This window comes from Archocentrus centrarchus, chromosome 11 (genome assembly GCF_007364275.1).
Source record: "Archocentrus centrarchus isolate MPI-CPG fArcCen1 chromosome 11, fArcCen1, whole genome shotgun sequence".
Taxonomy (NCBI): Eukaryota; Metazoa; Chordata; class Actinopteri; order Cichliformes; family Cichlidae; genus Archocentrus; species Archocentrus centrarchus.
Window position 1 is genome coordinate 23,586,385 of NC_044356.1, and position 21,556 is coordinate 23,607,940.

The 21,556-nt window shown below is 40.0% G+C and overlaps 1 protein-coding gene across 5 annotated transcripts in view; it reads left to right on the forward strand.

Annotated features, from left to right (window-relative positions):
- The window catches only part of col16a1 (collagen, type XVI, alpha 1), an 82,358-nt gene that overhangs the window by 16,748 nt on the left and 44,054 nt on the right, over window positions 1-21,556 (forward strand). For all 5 annotated transcript variants that reach the window (XM_030740518.1, XM_030740521.1, XM_030740520.1 and 2 more), the window contains exons 5-9: window positions 6,957-7,080; window positions 7,818-8,099; window positions 9,957-10,037; window positions 12,242-12,310; window positions 16,903-16,935. In XM_030740518.1, the coding sequence (XP_030596378.1) occupies window positions 6,957-7,080; window positions 7,818-8,099; window positions 9,957-10,037; window positions 12,242-12,310; window positions 16,903-16,935 (589 nt within the window). The remainder of the gene's footprint in view (window positions 1-6,956; window positions 7,081-7,817; window positions 8,100-9,956; window positions 10,038-12,241; window positions 12,311-16,902; window positions 16,936-21,556) is intronic.

Here is a 21,556-nt window from a genome sequence, read left to right on the forward strand (position 1 = left end):
CCTAGATCAAATAAGGGCTATTTTCTGACAGCCAGTAATGCTAATTCTTTATTTGTTTATATGATTGATTTATTTCTAACTTTAACTTGCATAATATCACTTTATGAACAAGTTACTGACAATTAGAAAAGAGTGTAGGTGTACAAGAGTTTAAGGGATGCAGTGGTGAGGGATCAAAAGTTAAAGGGTCAAATCCAGGCAATATGTGAAGCCACCCGTCTTTTCTTTTGCATCCAAGAAGTCAGGCTTTTGTGTAAATTGTTTAAAGTGGTCTTAAAAGTTCTCAAGGGTTTCTGTAAGTCTTTCAGAGCTTTTGGCTGCTCATTTTCAGTCCAGTCCATGTACCTTGTTTGTTGAACCACTTAACAGTGACCTATGGATCATTCAAGCATTTAAAAAAAAACAGCCAACTCAAGGGGAGAACCAATTTTAAATTGTATCTTAAGGCACTTTGTTACTAGCAGCCTGTCACAAGAACCCATAATTTGCTCACATTTCTTTAGCCGACTCTATGAAAAGTGCCAAAGATAACACATTTTGACAGGCCTAAAATACAGCAAAGTATTTTGGCGCCAATAAGGTGATTCCCAAAGAGCTGTTAGCCGAAAACCTGCCATAACTCGGCATGGTGTGCATTGTGTCCTTAGAAAATATGAAGAAACTGCAAAAGTGAAGGACAAAAGAAGTTGCAGGCCTAAAAAAAAATCTATCTACTGCAGAAGAATAATATCTGAAAGTCATTTCCTGCCAAATTACGCAAGAACTGTAGTAAAAGTCAGTGAAAACACATCTTATGGAATGATTAATCAAAATGTGTAATTTTTGGTTCCCTTAATCATCTATTATATGTATAGAGTAGGCCAGGTGAGAGGTACAACAGTGAGTCTCTACAGCCATCTGTAAAACATGGTGGAGGCTCTGTCATGATTTGGAGCTGCATCAGAATCAGAATCAGAAGGTTTTATTGCCATATGGGTGAACAGGTTCACAGCATTAGGAAATTGCTGCGGTACTTCGTGCTTACAGAAAAAAAAACAAATAAGTATAAAAACTATAAGACAATATACAAGTATACAAATTGCAAATATACAGAGATATTAGAGCTATAACTATAGCACAATATTACAAAATTACAAAATATACAGTGCAGAGACTAATTAAAAGATAAAAGAATGTAGACTATATTCCACTAATATGTACATCAGTGCATATTAGCCAGTTATGTCAGCAGCTTCATTTTTCAGCATGACAGTGATCCCAAACACACTGCAAACGCAGTAAAAGCATATCTGGATAGAAAAACACACAATGGAAGACTATCAGTCATGGATTGGTCTCCCCAGAGCCTGGATCTCAACATTACTGAAGCAGTGTGGGATCATGTTGACAGAGAACAGAACAAAAGGCACCCAGCATCCAAAGAAGAGCTTTGAATGTCCTTCAGGAAGCCTGGAGAACTACTGCTGAAGACTACTTGCACGGGGTGTTTGAAAAACTATGTAACAAACAACGCACATCCAGCACAGACTCCCTGTCACTCACACAGCTTTTTAATTCACTGCCTGTGAGGCCGACTCAAGTGAAGGACGTGTGTTCTGTAATTGGACAGTGGTGTTTTGCCTTTGTATCACAGGCTAATCCATGCTAATGAAAACGAGTGACAGACAGATGAAGCTACTTGTCTCTCGCCTCTCTCAGATGTCTGTTGACAGTGAAATGGGCACCAGTCACAGCTGGTACACGTATTTTAATTTCAGGAAAATATAATGTGGTTTCTGTGGACGTGTTTCTGTTATGCAGCTCCAGTGTATGGAAGTCATTCTGTAATATTATGGAATGAGGCCACGGTCAAAGATAGTTAAGTCAGAAATGAAATGCATTTGATATTTGAAACAGAAAAGAAGTGGTGCAATTTGTAGTTTTTTAAACATTTATGCTGCTCTTATTAAAAAAAAAAATAGTTGATAACCATAACTTACAAGCTTACAATATTAAGATATAGTGACTGAAGCGTATAAAAGAGCAAAAGACAAATAGCAACTGTATTTTTGGCTACTGTTGAATTGATGTCTCAGTCTTACAGTATATGATATATTTTACCTTTTTATACTTGGAATCTTTCATTCTCTTTTCTGAATCTAACTTGAGAGCTGTGGCAATATCGAGCTGCTACGACCACACTGTTCGGCAGCTCAACTTTAATTTTTCCAGATGGGGGATCTGGAACATAATTTATTAGCAGTGCTATCAACGTACCTCTGGGGATGGCAGTGTCAGTCAGTTATTCGGTCTGTTGATTGGTTGTTCCGCCACTTGGGTCCAAACCAAAACATCTCAGAAACTATTGGATGGATTGCTATAAACTTTTGCACTGACATTTGTGGTCTCCAGAGACTAAATTCTAATTACTCTGGTGATCACCTTGGTTTACCCTCTAGTGCTACCAGCAGGAAGACGTATCTTGCTTTTAGTGAAATGTCTGACAGCTGTCAAATTGAGTGACACATCAACTGATATAAATTTGTAGAGGCAGCCAAGGTGCCCAGAGGATCAATCCTAAAGACGTTGGTAATCCCCTGACATTTCAGCTAGCACAAGACACTGACATTTGTGCTTCTGAAAGAAAACTCTCCGCTCATGGATAGATGGGAATGAAATTTGAATCGCACATTGACTGTCCCCCTCAAGAAGGACTGTAATAACTTTTATTTAAGGCTAATCAATTGCAAAGCTTTCTATCAGCTTCAGCTGTAATATCTGCATGTGAGCATTGTCACTGTGAAGATGCTGACTAACATTAAGCGTGCACCCTTTCAGGCCCTTTAGAATGGATGCAGACCACTTAAGAAAGAGCAAGAGAGTAGTCAACATTTTCTGAGCAGTGGCAGCAGTGCTTAACTGTCCACAGCAACAGGCAACCTTGTGTAGGGTTATGATGAATATGTAGCTGACACAAAATCAGTTTATATCATTCACACTCCTAAACTGGAGGATGGCAAATTGCAGCCACAAACAGGAGTGAAAGCTTGGGTATTTCCTCGCAACAAACTAAAGTAAAGTCAGTGTTAGAAGTTACTTTTAACAGACTGTACTTTTTTCCATTGAGATGTCAAGCTAGAAGCTAAACCTCTGTTGAAATTCACTGATTTGGCTCATGAGTCTAACATATTGCTGTTGTTGAGCCAAGTTTCAGTCAGAATAAAGTGGAATAGTTCTTATCCTGTGCTCAATTTTAGCAAAAACAGGGCTTAATTACGTATTTTTTTTTGTCTTTTCAGCAAAGGAGGTTAAGAAAAGGTAATCATGGACATGGTTGTGTTAGCCTTCAGCTTTACTCTGCTTCACTTTGTTCATCCGATTCTTGTTCTGCACTTTGACATACCTTTGGATGCTTAAAAAAATTAATGATGCAGTTTTTCTCAATTGTATGTCAGTGCCATCAAAATCATTTCGAAAATGTTACTTTATGGTAAAGACGTTATGTATTATTCCTTTAATATGGATCATTATCATCATCATCATCATCATTTTTGTCTTCTTCTTATTATTATTTTTGTTGCTCACTTTAGGGGTTGCCACAGCAGCTGGAAACCTTACCTTTCACACTTGCTGCTATCCTTCTGTCACAAATCACCCCTGGTACTCATCTCCACCCACTCCAACCATTCCTCCTCCATTGCTTTGGATGGTTGAGCCCATGTGTTTAAACTCATCCACCTGCAGGCCACACAGCAAACACTTTCATACCAACAGAGATATTTTTTAACAATAATTACAATATATGTGCTGCTGCATGCAAACTTCATTTTCTTTCCTAAGTTTGACACATGTTTAAAAGTCTGCTAGCAGAGGCTTGCCAACGGGAAAAAGTTAGTCTGTAACAACATATGTCCACTGTAGCTCGAAGCTGTGTTTTTTTTTTTCCTCTTCTATTTTTGTGTCAGGTTCTGGCTGTTTAAAATTCCTTGCATTTAGTTGTGTATAATACTTTCAGTGATAGAAGCCCGCTCCACTGAAAGCAATTGATTCCAGCACAGTTAGAACCCAATATAAAGGTGCCTATATTCCTCTCCAGGTGATATTCTCATCTTGAACCACAGATCTGCTTTTTCAACATTAGATTTCCTCTCCCCATCTTCCCCTGTGCCTCTCTGGCTTGCCGAGACTTTCTTCTTCCTCCTCTTCCCCTCTCTCTCTCTCTCTCTCTCTCTCTCTTTTAGCAAGAGAAGCCAAAGTAACTTTCTCTCAGAGTTAGAAGAGTCTAGATCTGAATCTGCCGGGCCCGTACTGAGCGATTTATCTCCCCGTTGCATGTTTGTGTGTATGTGACTGACCCTGAACATAATAGGCCAAGTTGCAGTACTTCCAACTTAAAAGTCAATAGTTTCAGTACTGTGAGTTCTTTTGTGCCCTGCAGATCATGTCACTAATCGACAGCAAAACAACTGTGTTCTCAACATTGGATTTTCTGCCTCTTGTCTCTATTTCCCTGTCTGTTGCGCAGACTTTTTCATTTCATCTCCACAAGCTGTTTAAACCCAAAGGTTTCCTGTATATTATCTCTACCTATGTACTGTGCTGGGGATTAGTTAACCATAGAACACTAACATCAGGTGATTTGCACCCAGGTGAAAGTGAGCGTGATAGTGTTGCAAAACTCACATTAGTGTTCTTGGGTTACAGGCTAGTTCTCATGCATTTTCATATGGTACCCAGAAATTCTTGGTTTCCTTTCTGTAATTTTCATGCTCTCTCTTTCTCTCTTATCTTTCGTTTGCTTTCTCTCATGTGTTTTTCTTTATTACCCTTTTCTTCCGCTCATCTTTCCTTTGTTTTGACATCCTGTAGTCGGCTGTTTTCCCTTGGATCTTCCCTCAGTTATAAATCACTGTCACCCCACTTCTAGGAAGGGGAAACCAGCTGCTCCTTCATCTTTCAATACATCTACACACTTCCATGCAGTGAATATGTCTGTGTGTGTCTGTGTGTGTGTGTGTGTGTGTGTGTGTGTGTGTGTGTGTGTGTGTGTGTGTGTGTGTGTGTGTGTGTGTGTGTGTGTGTGTGTGTGTGTGTGTGTATTACATTTATGTGCTTAGGTGCCCTTGACCAAAACTGAGGGATGAGACTTGCCAGACTGTATCTGCTATGAAAATTAATGCCAAAGGGTAACACACACAGACTGTGCATTGTACTGCAGTCACAAAATATGTAGTGAAAAAAAAGAAAGAAAAACAAATGGAAAAAATAGAAAAAAAGACATGCATGGAAAAGAAGAAGGCTCACACAGGAGTGTGGAAATACACAAATGCACATAGGGCTACTTTGTTACGCTGTACTCGAGAGGACGTAAGGGAAAGATATATGAGCCCAAAAAGTTGTTCCTTTGAGTAAACGCCTAATTAAATGTGATGGCAGCTCTCTGGTTACTGACTGCCTTCATGTGAAGATGGATCATATTTGCACATAACATGCACTGTGCATCTGTAGGTTGACATATATTTGTACCTCATAAGCATACTTACACACATATAAATATTTCTATACATTACACTGCTAAAAACACATTACACTGCTCAAAAAAACACAATATCTCTCAGAGGTTTTCGATTGGACTCAGGTCAGGTGAGCGTGGGGGGCAGTCAATGGAATCATCCTCCAGCAACTCCCTGCATACTCACGTCACATAAGGCCGGGGATTGTCATGCACCAGGAGGAACTTGGGACCCACTGCACCAACACAGGGTCTGACTGTGGGTCCAAGGATTTCATCCTGAAACCTAATGACAGTCAGGGTGCTGTTGCCTAGCCTGCAGAGGTTTGTGTGTCTCTCCATGGATATACCTCTCCAGACCATCACTGACCCACCACCAAATTCTGAATAATGTTACAGGCAACATAACGTTCTCCACGGCTGCTCCAGACTCCTTCACATCTGTCACATGTGTTCATGGTGAACCTGCCAATTCTGGTATTCTATGGCAAATTCCAATCGGGCATTGGCACCTGCTCAGTGTTACTTTTGTTTGGCTGTTCCTAATATCTGACTACTGCAGGTTTAAGCGACTCAAATAGTTTTCATAAACTCAGAACAATGTCAGAAGAATCATGACGGGACACTGTCCGCAGATACCCATTCTCACCCGTGGCACACAGGGCTTAGATGAAGATGAAGGAGTCTGCTTCAGTTGAGTTTTCACCACTGGAAGTACTTTGATTGGCACAGGTTAGGGTGCTGCCTTAATAGAGTGTACCAGAGCTGCAGGACACAGGACAACCTGGACTAGGAAGCTGGCAAGTTAAAGAATAGTGTTGGCCATCTGTCAGGTAATTTCTAGAAAGGTTAAGGCTTTCAGGGCATGTTTGATCGATTTTGTGTGCTGTAAGTGTGACAGACAAATTTTTGTTGCTCTTCCATAAACTTAGTGTCACAAGGGACAAAGTTTTAAAAGTCTGGTCAAAATCAGCGCAGCAGAAGCTGAAACATCCTGACCTTTAGCACCTGAAAAGCACCAAAATTCACAAAACAATGTGTTAGCAGTCATTTGGAGTACTCATAACTGTAGTTCTAGCTTTCTGTTCGTTCCTCACTGACTCCTAAACTTTGGATATTCCCATTTCTCTTTCCTTTTGTTTCCTGCCTTTCTCATTTCTCCTCCAATAAAGACAGAAATGCCTCAAAAAGCCATTAAAAATACATTATAACTTCATGCTTTTAGTTTGTAGCATGGGCCCTTTGTAGTTAATTTTTTTTTGTTTTACTTTTTTAGTTTCTCTGACTGAATCTCAGTGAGTTTTCTAAACTGGTGAGTGGGAGAGGCTGGCACTCCCCATGAGCTTTCAGTATAAAATTGGAGAAGTTTCACTTTAATTATTCTCTGTGTGTAGTTTCACAGTTTGCAGCTCCTGTGAAGAGAGGAGCATCTTGTACCTGACCCTTCTGAACTTCTGTGTTCCAGCCAGGTGTTCCCCCATGACCTGCCGGAGGAGTTCACTCTGGTCTTCACCCTGGCATTAAAGAAGGCTGCCTTGAGGGACACCATCTACCTCTTTCAGATATCGGATACGCAGGGATATCCACAGGTGCGGCTCACTCATCATTTCCTCGGCTTTACACTCACTTTTTCGTCCTATTCTCTCATTACTCCCTTCTCTCTCTCTTCCTTGATCTTTCACCTTTTATTCATCTCGTTTTTTGTCTCTTCTTTCTCGCCACTGCTCACCTCTCTCTTGCATAGTCATCTACTTTCCCTTTTCGATTTCTTTTCTCTCATGACATCTTTTCAATTTTCTCCCCCCTTTCATTCCACATGCCTTTTGTCCCCTCATATTTTTCATCCAATACCCTCTCTTTTGCTCCCTGTCTCTTTGTCGCTCGTCCTTCGATCATCTCCTGCTCTCCTCTTTTATTCGCCTTCATTGTTATTCACTTGTGTTCCATGATGAAGCACTGGAGTCCCTCAGAGTCCCGATAATCACTAAGAGTTTGAGGCCAGATTTAAATACTTGGCGTGTATGATGGATGGAGGCCAAGTCGCCTCATTAGCAGTGATTGATTGGCTGTACTGCTTGTGTGTAATTAATATGGCTTTCCCTTTTACCTTATCTTTGCTAGTCAATTGTACAGGTTTGTTAGGTGGTAATTGTATGCACGTACTGTATTAAATGTTGAAGCCACTGCCTGTCAAACACCTTAAGATAGACTACATTTTGTTTTACCTGTTTGCATACAATACTTTAATTGGAGTTTAACTGATACAATGCCACCGCATTTATCCTGTTCTTTGTCCCTAACCCTCTGATCTCCACTCAAAACCCAGTTCTCTGTAGATATCAATGGCCCAGATCGCACCCTGTCCCTTCGAGCCCGAGGGGCAGACCCTGCAGCTAACCTGGTGGGTTGTGTTTTCACCGGGGAGGGAGTAGAGGCCCTAATGGATCTGCGTTGGCACAAGCTGGCCCTCAGTGTGCAACACGGAGCTGCTTCACTCCATGTGGATTGCAGCACCATTGAGACCAAACCCCTGGAACCCAGAGGAGCCCTGCCCACCGATGGACACACTCTGCTGGGTATTCGGGCATCAGATGCTGGGCCTGTGCAAGTATGAGATTAATAATAGCTATAATAACTTTATTTATATAGTGTCAACCATAAATAACAGAGTAAACAAAAAATGTAAAATAACAGCAAATCATACAGGATATAAAAACTAAAAACTTTCATTTATAGTTAACAGGAAAACCTCAGTGAAATGAGTTCCCAGATAGGAGATACTAACCTTGCACTGGCAAATGGTGTGCGGGCCAGATGTGGCCCAAATGTTGCAACATATCTAACATCTGGACCATATCAGGTGGACCTTTGGCTGAGTTAGACAATCTGAGTCAGAGCTATAAGTTAAGGCCAAATGTGTTCCATAAAATAGGATCACAAAACATTTTGACTAAACACTCAATGCTCTCTGGGTTTTACTGAGCAGAAACCTAAAAGCTGCTCTTGATTTACTCGAGATGCTCAGGCAGGAAGCTCCAGTGCTGAGAGGCACAGAGAGCATGGTCTCATTCACCCCGAGTAACAAAATGAGTGGTTGGAAAAACTAGGAGACTTCTGCCAGAGGACTCTTAAGGGATTAAAATATCAACAACGTAACCGGGGGGTCTAACTGTGGAAAGTGTTAGCTGCATTTTAAAATCAGTCCTAAAACTCTTCAGTACAAATATGCAGAAAATGGAGCAACGTGATCTTTTTTTTCTTTTTGGCCTGACTTAGGTGCTCCCAATTTCAGCAGTGAAGCTTCTTTCACAAAGGTGGGTGCAAAAGAAATTGAGAGCAGTGCAATCTGCTGCCAACACACTGATTAAAACAAAATGGTCAACAGCACTCGAAGCCAGATTAAAACAGACCAGTAACCAGAGTCTGCTGTTGTCCCTTTGAGTGTACTGAGTGTGTTTCAGTGCTATAAATTGGGTTTTTTTTCCAAAAAATGATCATGTCTTGTTTAAAGAATGTATTGATAAAAAGTTGAATTTATTTAAATTTTTTTCCCCTAAAGTTTTCAATACAAATGCAAGCAAAGCCCAAAGGCCATTCCATGCTTCAAAAAAGTATCCACTGGGAAAAAAAGAAAGACATTAGGCTCCGTGTAAAATTCAAAGAAATATGCCGTGCTTGACTTCACCATCTTGACTGTTGAAGAGCTTTTGAGTAAGATTAAGGTTTGCAATGTAAATGCCATCTCAAGTTACTATTTGAGCATATGGTGACCTTTAGTCTCTCTGTATGAAGAACAAACTGTTTCAGAAGTGTTATGAATGAGATCAGTGCCATAGATGAGGGCATCTTAGTGCACAGTTGTGTAATATAACACAGTAGACCCCTGACATTTAGAATTTTACCACTCTATAGAAGCATTTATCCAGGAAAAAGTACATTCCCAACCATCTTCCCGGAAAGCCCTTTGAACTGAAATCATTCAGCCTCTCCATGTGTTGATTTGTATGCTTATATTTGTATGTATGTGCATGTGTTTCAGACTATAGGGTATGCCCACAAGGTTCTGATTTCTTTAAGACAGTCTCAGTGAGTCCTGATTTAAAAATGTGAGAGACTACCTAAGAGAATATATGTAGTGAACTAAGACTGTTAACACCAAATAGATACAGTAATCCAGACGCTTAATTTAATGATCAGTTAACTGGCCTATTTAGAAAGCAGAAGACCTCTTTTGTTAGTTGGGTGGCACATGCATGCACTCACACAGCCACATACACATGAACCACCTGATGAAGTGATTTTCCATTGCTTTACATTAATGAGAAATTAATTGACTCTCCACCTTGTTTATTGCCTCATTTACACTTGATGTTCTTTATAAAACAAACAAAGCAGAGCACTCCTAGCCAGATCAGATATACTGTATTTACCATCCTCCCTCTCCCTCTTTCTTTCTCTTTTGCAGATGGACATTCAGCAGGCGATGCTATATTGTGACCCCTCACTTGCCATTCAAGAGGCCTGCTGTGAGATACCTGGGGCACGGGTAAGAATGAAAACACTTACTAACTGTCATTAAGAATAACTAAGACTTTGTCTGGAGCAGACGAATAGCAATGAGTTTAAACAAAAAGTTCACCTTTGCTTTCTAGTGGAGAGGAAGATGCCAAGATCAGTTGGTGTGTCTGCGTGGTTTATCTCAACTTACAGCATACAGGCAATTACCTTAGCTTAGCACATAGAAGAGCTACTTAGCACACAAAAGAGCTAGGCTGACTCGGTAGGAAAACAAACAAACAAAAAAATCTACTGACATTCCAGCACATAATCTTCTATTAACCTGTGGTGGAGACTAAATAAATCAGATTTAACATCTAAGCCTGTTTGGAGATGTTACTTATCTGGAATCAGTCAATGCTAGTTGCCTGACAAATTGTATAGTTGTGTTTGACTGTGTTTGTTGTTCATCATCTCTCTGCATTCTGTATCTTCTTTCCCCTAAAAGACCATAACTAGTTGCAGCAGAGGACTAGGTCACCTCCTGTTTAAAGGGAGTTCTTCTTTTCCACCGTCACCAAGTGCTTTCTGATTTGGGTGTTTGACTGTCCAAAGTTGTCACATTGTTCATTGTTGATGGAACTGGTAGGGATTTGCTAACTTTCCCAAGGATTCCCTAGTAGTCTTAATGTTTCCCAACGAGGGGTTTGAACCTCTTAAGACAGCTAAGAGTTGGTCCCGAGGGCACCCTCAAACTATTGACATAGCTCTAGTCTCTACATGGGATAAAGGGAGCGTGTGTGTCTGAGTGTGGGAAGATGTTTGCTGTGACTTTCCAGCTCAGAGTTTGAGAGTTTTGTCTTATTTAAACCTTAACTTCAGTCAAAAGGCACCTGCCGCAAAAAAAAATAGTGTTCTTTTTTAACTTGTCTGAATGTAAACGTGGAGCACGGACCCCAGTGACTGTAACTCAGCACTTGTCGCAGCTCCATGACAGTAAAAGTAATCTGTTGGATGGCTTTCACTGTTAAACAGCTGCAGGAAAAGCTGAGTGTGCATTACCCAAATTAAACACCATAAAAAAGTCTCTGTATTTGCTCTTGAGGCTTTTTTTTTTTTTGTTAATCAGCAATGCTTTGTCTTTATAATGCATTCTGCTGGGTTTTTTTTTCTCCACTCATTTTAGGTGGTCAGAAAGGGGGAAAAAATAAAACAAAAAACTTGGCTGCAGACTGTGGTATGCAGGAAGCCCTTATTTTTATAGGACTAAGTCAGTTATTTGACTAAGATTATTGCCTTAATTAATAAATATTCTCCAGAAACTTTGCTGTTGCTATACAAATCAACTGAAGTTTAATTTGGCTGTTTGGAATTTTGTCACATAAACTGCAATTTTCCAGTATTATTAACTCCTTAGGCGTAACTAAAAGCCTTATTTGAACAATAACGTTCCCGCTCGCTCCTTCCAAAAACCCTCCTGTGTACTGTTTCATTGTCTTTATAGTTCTGTCTTTCTCTTGCCCGTCTACCTCTTTTCTTCTGTATTTTTGTGCAGTTATTGTTTGCAAACTTCAGACAAACACCTTATCAAATAGAAAACAGATTCATTGGACTGAAAACACTGCACCAGTGTGTTGAGCAAGCAATTGTTCATGGGAAGAATTGCAAACAGCCAGTTCTTGAGTTTATTTTTAAGCTGAAGGTATTTTCTGAACTCATCTAACTTTTTGTAGGAATTCTCCAGGGTGTCTGTGCTTACGTGTCATTGTGTGCATGCATATGTGGCTTTTTCATTACCAGATGAATTCAGGAGAGGGATACAAACAAGGTGAGAAGCTCCTTCAGAAGTTTGAAAATGCAGAGGCCTCTGGAGGAGGGACTGGATCCTGTAAAATTGATTAGAGGGTTTGAAGACGAAAACTCTTCTCCTTTGCTCAAGGCGTGTGTGCTGCAGGGCCTCCTCCAAGCTGCGTTTAAATTTGAAATGAGAAGTGGAGGCGCAAGTGTGCACATATTATTTGTAGATACACACCCATGAAGGTTATAGTGTCTTGAAATACGGCTGAAAGAGAGCAGGTTATGTCTAAAAGCACAAAGTCAAAGTCACTAGTATGTTGTTTTATGTCATAACATATCCCAGAAAATTGCTCACCGCTTAAAGTCAGTAAAATGTGTTTTTAACCAGATTTTACATCCTACCCAAAGCAGAATATTGACTTTCGAGCCCTAAATCCTGTCTCTGCTCTCTCGCAGTGCCCTCCTGATGCTCCCAAGAGCCGTCGGGCTGCTGAAAACGACCTGTTGGACGGCACGTTCAATCAGGTAAATCAGACTACGGATGCACAAACACAAAGCAAGACGATTCTATCTGCTTAGAGATAAAAATAACGAGGTTAAAACATATGATCACAGAACTGCAGCACAAGCCTGGCCATTATAGATCCGTTTCAGATCACAAATCACCTCACAGAAGAAGAAAAAGCAAAAAAAAAAACCCTACGCAGTCTTTGAGCCACTAAAAACAACAAGTTCCTGCCAGAAGTCCACTTGAATGATGTTTGCCTTTTATCATGCAGAGGATTTCTTCCCTCACGCGCCAACCTGTGCACAATAGTGCCCAGAAGTACATTTTTCCATCTGGATGGGTAAAAAAAAGCTTTTGTTTGGGAGGTAAAAGATGATAAATTCTTATTGTCAAAGCAAAGGAAAGAGCTAACGGGCTAACGTTTGCTAGCTCAGTTAGTTTTAGAGCCACAGCAGTCCACATTAGTGCCTGGGTGGCAATATTTTGGTTTATTTAACACAGCTTTCTGTGTAATGCATCTAATCGTAACTTATTTAAAGTGTCGGATTAAATCACCCACTGCTGACAACACGGGTGTGTGTATGCGATTTGGCTACTGGAGAGCTATGGCAGAGTCAGTAAGCCTTGTTTTGCCCTCCAGGTGGATATTAGTGTAATGATTTGATGGCATGTAAAAACTATGAACAGACACACACATACAGCAATTACCATTCACTGCAGATTCACTTCTTATGCTCAAGTAATTCCAATATCAGTGACAAGCACTTTACTCGAGCAACAAAATAAAAGGGGAAAATACCAAACCCTTGTCTCTTGGACAGTGAGTTATCTCACACACCGCCATCCCATCAGGCATAGACATAACACAGGCAAACACAGACATGCACTTGGCTACAGCTTTTGTTCTTCAGGCAGTTTGAGCTGTCTGAGATGCTCCTACTGGCAAGCAAACACTGGCCAGCAGGACTTGTACCAAATGGCTTTGTTGCTCTCCGTTGAAGCTCAACCATGGACAACATGTTTTCTACTCTGCGGTAGTCTTTATCATTTTGTAGTTTTCTATGACTTCTGTTCAGTAAAGTCTGCTGGTAGCAATTGTTCAAAGTGTCTGTGAGCAGTGTAAAATGCATGATGAATAGAGTCTTATGCAACACATGGGAGCTGTTTTTTTCCATGAATTTTCATGATGTTATTGATTTATTGTTGTTTTAATATCATCTGATATGTGGAAGTTCTTCCAGTAACAGAAAGTCGATTCATTTTTTTTCTTTTCACAGCTGCCTCTTTTATTATTCGTATTAATAGGATCTATATCCAATTATTGTTTCATTAGGACCTGGAGTTTGTCTTGTGGGGTACTAACTTCAAATTCTGTCAGACTTCAAGACAGTAATCAGTCCCATAGATGGTTCCAGTCAGACTCAGGAATTTCATCTCGCTCCACGTTTCCCTCACCTGTCACTCTGTCACGCCTTCGCCTCCATTTTCTGTTCTTGTAGACTGACTGTTTTTATATGAGTAACACAGCATGTAGTCTTTATTAGACTTTTATGTTTTTGTCCTAATAATGTTGCGAGGCTCTCAGGCAACACATTTCTGCCCTCATTTCACTTATTTTTATCTCTTCTGTACCCATTCTCTTTTTTACACATAGCATGCATAGAGTGGAATTTCTGTTTTTTTTCTCTCTATGCTACTTTTGTATACAATAAATGAACTGTGAAATCCAAGATTCCAGCGTGTCAGCCAGATGTTATTGATGCGTAGCAGAGCAATCGTTAAACTGAGATTAACAAAGAGACAGCAAATTAAACTCAGCAAATGTGGAATGTTGTGGACTCTTGGAGAAATACGGCTTCTGTAGGTATGGATTCCTTTCTTTTCGCTGTGTAAATAGCCTTCTTTAAATGTGCCAATTCTAAACATGGAAGTTGTTTTAGAGGTGATACTGTGGTTCCAGAGACACATGCAAACCTACAGTACAGTATGTCACTTGGCACTTTTTGGTAACATGTTGCTTTCTTAAGGTGGTTTGATAAGAGGCATAATAATCCTCATAATTATACAATAAATATAAAGCTACTGAAAGAAACAGCTTAGCAATGTAAGGATCGATTATTTATGTATTTATTTAAGCAAAACTGCTGCTTTAAAGTTGGAAACATTCTATCCCTTCCCTACGTCATGTCTGATGCATGCAAATACTTGCTCCAACTCCTCTAGTATGTGGAATTAAATATTCAATGCATGGCTTGTCCAAGTCCATACATTAGAATGCATCATTAAAGATGCATTCTAATGTATGGACTTGGACAAGCCATGCATTGAATATTTCATTCAGTACCAGCAATAATTTGAAGTAATCATTGTCTGTATGACTTTATCAGTCTCTCACATTGCTGTGGAGGAATTTTAGCCCACTCCTCTTTACAATGTTGCTTCAGTTCATTGAGGTTTGTGGGCATTCATTTATGCACAGCTCTCTTAAGAGCATCTCAGTCAGGTTGAAGTCTGGACTTTGGGCCATTGCAGCACCTTGATTCTTTTCCTTTTCAGCCATTCTGTTGTTGATTTGCTGCTGTGCTTGGGATCACTGTCCTATTGCATAACCCAATCTCAATCAAGCTTTAGCTGCCACAGAGATGGACGTTGACTCTAGAATACTTTGGTACACAGAAGAGTTCCTGGTTGACTCAATGACTACAAGGTGCCCACATCCTGTTGCTGCAAAACAAGCCCAAATCATCACCCATCCACCGCTGTGCTTGACAGCTGGTATGAGGTGTTTGTGTTGATATGCTGTGTTTGGTTTTTGTGGCGCTGTACATTATGGCCAGACGTGCCCATTTTGGTCTCATCTGTCCGAGGGACATTGTTCCAGAAGTGTTGTGGTATGTTCAGATGCTACTTTGTAAACCTCAGCTGTGTTGCCATGTTCTTTAAAGCAAGAAGAGGCTTTCTCTTGGCAACTCTTCCAAAAAAGCCTTACTTGTTTAGTATTTTTCTAACTTCACTATCATGAACTTTAACATTTGACATGTTAACTAAGGCCTGTAGAGTCTGAGATGTAGCTTTTTGGTTTTTGCAGTTTTGTTGAGCATTGTCTGACTTTGGGGTGAATTTGCTGGAACGCTCTACGCTCTATTTTAGAAACACGAATGGCCTCATAACCCTTCAAAGGCAGCAATGGTTGCTTTTCTAAGGTTATTGGCATCGTGTTAACACACTCCTGAATGCTCCAGAGCAGCAAACTGCCAAAATCACTGCTTTTATAGAGGTGCTCACACTTTCTGATGATCAATTAATCAAGTGGATTTGATTAGTAGCACCTGACTGCTACTTACCTTCTTCATTGTTGTGGAAGCAGTGAGAGTGGCCTTAGTTCTTCGTAGCGCTTCTGCATTTTGGCTTAATTTGTGTTAAATAAATAATTGTATTGATCCAACTTTAAGACCTGGTAAGGACCACTTCATTTTTTTTGATTATGTCCTGATATGTAAAACTTGAATTGGATAACTTCCACATATTCATATACCGATAGGCCAAATGCAAAATCACCAATTAATGTACGTGTGTGTGTATGTACCATTGTTTGGGTCTGTGCAGATTACCTTCCTGAGGTATAACAAATGTCCCCCTCATTCTTCCTCACCTCTGAACACTGGACACGTTTTTTTTTTCTTGCTTTCAGTCCAGCTCCCATGAAAGGTCATCTACTCCTCAAGAGGCCCAAAATTCCTTTGTCTTGTTTCCAGAGCCCCGTTGTGTATCTACTAGACTTTTTATGATTAGGTCCAACACCAGCTGTAAAAATGACTTCTCCCTTCTGCCCTATCCTGACACTCCTCCTTATTGATCTCCTCCTAACTTTCCAACTTTTTTGTCTCCGCTCAACATTCTGGGCTTCCTCAATCCTTGTCATTGTTGACTGTTTTTACTTATTTATTTATTTTGTCTGATTTTTTTTCTGTTTTTTTTTTTTTTTACAGTGCAAAGCAGGGTCCATCTCTTTACTTACCCCGAGGCTCCTGAGTTACAGCATTTGCTTTCTCTCTCTACTCATCTTCTTTCATCTCTTTTTTCTTTTCAGAAAAAACAAAAATAAAGAATAAAGGCTAATGACCCGTGTGCGCAACCAAGATGGCCTTTATTCCATCTTCCTTTGTTCTTCTTCTGATGCAATGAATTGTAATGGCAACACAAATTTAAGGGGATGCACTGCACAAGTAATAGGAAAACAGCCGCTTCTCTATGCCAAAAATGTCATATAATGTAGATTCCCGCGACTTCTGAGGACATCAAGATTTGGCCACTAACAGCAGCAGAGCACAGCAATTAAAGGGGACTAGGAACATACAAATGTTGATAAAGTAGATTAGAGAACGAAATCAGACTCTAGTACAGATGTTGACACAGCAATGCCAAAATGAAAACAAACAGAATAAATAATATTTCTGTGAAAGACCTTCTGATCTGTTTGAGTCAGTATGTCTAACCCATTAGCTAACCCAGTCAGAAGCCAGATTAATGTGAAAAAATGGTCATAATATTATGTCCATGCTCAAATATAGCCTTACATTTCTTTTCTTTTCTTTCCTTCTGCCAACAGGAGATTTTTGCATCCAAGGATCTTGCAGAAAAAGTAAGCCTCGCATACGCACAGAGCACATGTGGTTTTATGGTTTTACAGTATTGAATTTCTAATGACACTGTGGACTTGTTGCATAAGATGGTCGCCTCAACGGAAGAGAGTCCTGGGTTCAAAAAGTGAAGCCGACATGTTCTGGATTTGTACTCTGGCTTTATTAGGCTTTCATTTAAAAAAAACAAAAAAATGCAGGTTAGGGAAGAATTGCTGCAAATGGATTGGCAGCACAGGAAGTACCATTCCTTTAACCCCAGTGCATTCTGCAATATGATCTGGAAATATCAACCATATGCATAGAATACAAGACTTTCAACAAGCCTGAAAATAATATGCAGGCTGTATGTGTGTGTGTGTGTGTGTGTGTGTGGGTTGCATATATGTCTGTTGTGCATGGGACTGTTTCCTCCTGCCTCCACAGATTCTCAGCTTGCTGACTGACTGAAGACTGATTTACACCTCATTATTCGCTCGGTCTCAGTTGGGAGTTGCTTCTGCCTATTAATTTTGTCATTCACCTACAATAGGCATGTTCTGTTCACAAATAGAATACAAAACTCCAGACGCTTCATTATGTTGCTCCAGTGTGTGCTTACTAATGCAGGCTGCTGCCTCCACTGACTTCCTCAATGTAGGTTATTACCTGGGTTGGAACACGCAGCTTGCCCTGCCACTCGGGGCACACACACACTTTCACAGAAACAAAAGTGACTTTTTCGTTTGTGCTACGAATGTAATTTGGTCAAATTATACAGGCATCTGTTTTATTCAAAGTAAAAAGAGTCATACTACCCATAGGAATCCATTGATAAAACAAGGAGATATTATGCATCACCAATGCCAACAAATGCACCAAGCAGGCTTATAAATTAGTATGATTATTGTCATAAATGATCTGAATAAGGGGTTGATTTGACTTCTGCTGCACAATCCCAAAGGTCAGTTAGAAACTAATTTTCATCGCTGTCTTGCCGTCAATCTTCTCCATTTATTCTTTTATAGTTGGTTCCTATTATACTGGTGCTTTCTTGGATATATTAGTCATTGGCATCTCCAATCTGCAGGATTCCACAAAAGGTTATTGTAGGAGTAAAATCCAAGCTTCAGCTTCCTTTGTTTCCTGTTTTTTCAAGATTTGTCAGTGAAAGTTGTAATGCACTACAGTAATTCAGAGAATTGCATTACAGGAGAGAATAAGAATTTTTGTTTACACTCATAGATTTGCATTGGTGGTGCGCTGGCTCGAGACCTGGCAGATGGAGAGAGGGAATGCCAAAAAGTGGTACCATTAAGGCTCCCTGACAGAATGTTGGTCCCTGTGTTCTCAGATGTTTAAGCTCATAGATTATGATCTCTGCTGGCGTGCATAATGTAGTTTAAGAGCCTTTGTTTTGGGATGGGAATGGCAAAAAAAGGAGTGTATTTTGTGCAAGATTTTGAAACTTTGTACTGGGAGGGTTATTGTGAAAAACCATCCCAGTACATAGTGGCCCTAGTCACCATTTTTACATAAGCGGTGGGCAAAATGACAGCATATCTTGACAGAATGGCTCATACACACAGTTTCTTCAAAACAGGTGCGTAGGAGGAAGGATTCATAGACAACAAAAGAGAGAATGCCTGTGTACTGTACGTTTACTTCTAATACTTAACTCTACTGGAAATTCGACTTTATGGCCTCACCCGAGGAAGTGCTGACAATATCTATCTGGCATTTTCATAGTCTCTCAAATACTTGACAAAGGTCTAAGGGCCAAAACATTGTACTTCCAATAAAGTTTGTATGCAAGTAATTGGACAGTGAGTGGGAGTTGTTTCTCCACTTGAAATTATTGCCCACTTATCCAGAGCTTTTTAGCTATAAGGCAAAGTTTGCCATAAGTTGGTGAACATAAATGAACCTTTGGCAGCTAAAGAATGAGGTATTATGAGCCAAAGGTTGGCAGAGACCAACACAGAGGTACGAGGACAACAGGAATGAAGAACCGTGACAGTAAAGTAATGCTAATGTTGCCCCATGCACTGTTTTGTTAACTTACTTTTTAAAGTAGCTGTTGAAATACAAGACACTCATGTCATTACCTTTTGCAGTAAATAACTCATTAGAGAACAACCCCAATTCCAAAAAGGTTGGGATGCAATGAAAGAAACAGAAAACAATGATTTGCAAATCTTATTAACCCATATTTTATTCACAGTAGAATACAGATAACATATCAAGTGTTTAAACTAGGGATGCGCCGATCCGATATTCAGTATCGGTCCGATACTGGCCTAAATTACTGGATCGGAAATCGGAAAGAAATAAAAAAATGTAATCCGATACATTTAATAACGTTTCGCTCACATTAGCTTCATTACAGGGCTCAGTCATCTTCTTCTTCTTGTGGGTTTGACCAAACCAGCTTAGAGCTGCATTACTGCCACCTACTGGAATGGAGTGGGGATCAGGAGTTAGAAATCAACCCCCTCAGATCCTCCGTCGTTGCGACGGATTCCCTTTGACACTGAGCGATCATCGCTGACATGTTTTTCCGCCTCCACCGCTCTCTGCCTTGTTTGTGTGTTGTGCTCGCTGTGCTGAGAATCAGCTGTTATTTTTTTCTCTACTTCAGCTCCCGGACATACTGCTAGCGAGCACAGCTATTAGCACTAGTGACCGTCCGGTACCGGAAGGACCCCTTCCCCGTCAAAATATTTTTGATACTTTAATCCCTGATTTGTGACTAAATATAGACCTGCAGTAGAAACGTATTTAGGAGAATGCTTGTAAATATAAAGCATTACAAGACTGCGCTCACGCAGCCCCTAGTTTTTCACGTGAACACTGATGACGCAATAGCAGCAGTCAGCTGATTTACGTGCAGTCTGTCTGCACAAGCGGAAAGAGGCGGAGCCGGCGCGCTCAGATGGAGCAGAAGGAAATGTTTTTCTAGTGTCCAAAAGAAGCCTTTTCGTCCCTGTAACCTCCATTAAACCTTTACTGGGAAACAGCTGGAGGTCCTTCATCAACCACCTGATCAGTAAGTGAAGAAAAGAGAACTTTGTAGCTGCTCCATCCACCCTGTTTGTTTAACACAGGGAAAAACTGTAGTACGGAAGTTAAAATATGCAGATGAACTGTTAATATGAAAAAAGTATTTCTTATCCAGTTACTTGGGTAATCAATATAAACAGAATACACAATTGCTAAAATAATCGATAGTTGCAGCCCTAATGAAATTTGCAACATGCCATAAGCATCACCTTCTCACACAGAAGCAACAGGATTCAGGCGATAGTTATTGTTGTAAGTAAAGTTTATTTATATAGCATTTTTCACAGACAGAAAAGCGCTGTACAATAATTAAAACACAATATCACCCCCCACCCCCAGAAAACACTATGTTAAAAACATAATAACATTACCGTATTAAAAGAAAAAGAATAAAAATAAAGTCAGAAACCAGAAAGCCTGGTTAAACAGAAAAATTTTTAACTATTTTTTAAAGGATGCCACAGAGTCAGCTAAATGGAGCTGGAGTGGTAAACAGTTCCAGAGCATTGGTGCCACTGCCTAAAAAGCTCTGCCCTCCCTGGTCCTTAGTCTTGTATGTGAGACAACTAAAAGACTTTGATTTTGTTGTGTGAGAGACTGTTGCCTTCTTTTTAAAAACAATTTTTTTAATGTTTTTAAATGCCTGGATCAATTTTAAATATCGGATTTATATCGGTATCGGCCGATATCCAAATGTAAAATATCGGTATCGGACATAAAAAAGTGGTATCGTGCCATCCCTAGTTTAAACTGAGAAAATGTACAATTTTAAGAAAAAATCTAGGCCTGTTCAGCTCCCAGTCTCTTCTGCTACGAAGCCATGTTGTATGCGATTTAACATTATCTTGCTGAAATATGCAAGGCCTTCACTGAAAAAAAAATGTTGTCTGGGTGGTAGCATATGTTGCTCTGAAATCTTTCAGCACTGATGGTGTCTTTCCAGATGAGCAAGTTGCCAATTCCATAGGAACTAATGCAGCTCCATACCATCAGAGATGCAGGCTTTTGAACTGAGTGCTGATAACAAGCTTGATTTGATTTTTGATTTGTCTGACCATAGAACAGTTTACCACTTTGCCTCAGTCCATTTTAAATGAGCATCGGTCCAGAGGAAACTGCAGCATGGGTCATGTTCACCAATGGCTTCTTTGCATAATAGAGCTTTAACCTTTATTTGTGGACGGAACGACGAACTGCACAGCAGTTTCAGGAAGTGTTCCTGAGCCCATGCAGAGATTTCCATGCCAGTTTTTAATGCAGCGCCACCTGCGTGCCTAAAGATCATAGGCATCCAGTATTGATTTTCTACCTTGTCCTTTGCGCACTGAGATTTCTCCAGATTCTTTGAATCTTTTGATGATACTATGTACTGTAGATGATAAGATGTTCAAAGCCTTTGCAATTTTACACTGAGGAACATTATTCCCAAATTGTTCAATATGTGAAATATGGTTTTATGAAATTTGCAAATCACTGCATTCTGTTTTTATTTGCTTTTTATATTATGCACAGTTAACACATTTAGTTTAAGTATGTTGGTTATATTGTCCACAGGGTGTGTAGTCTACTGTACATTCACCT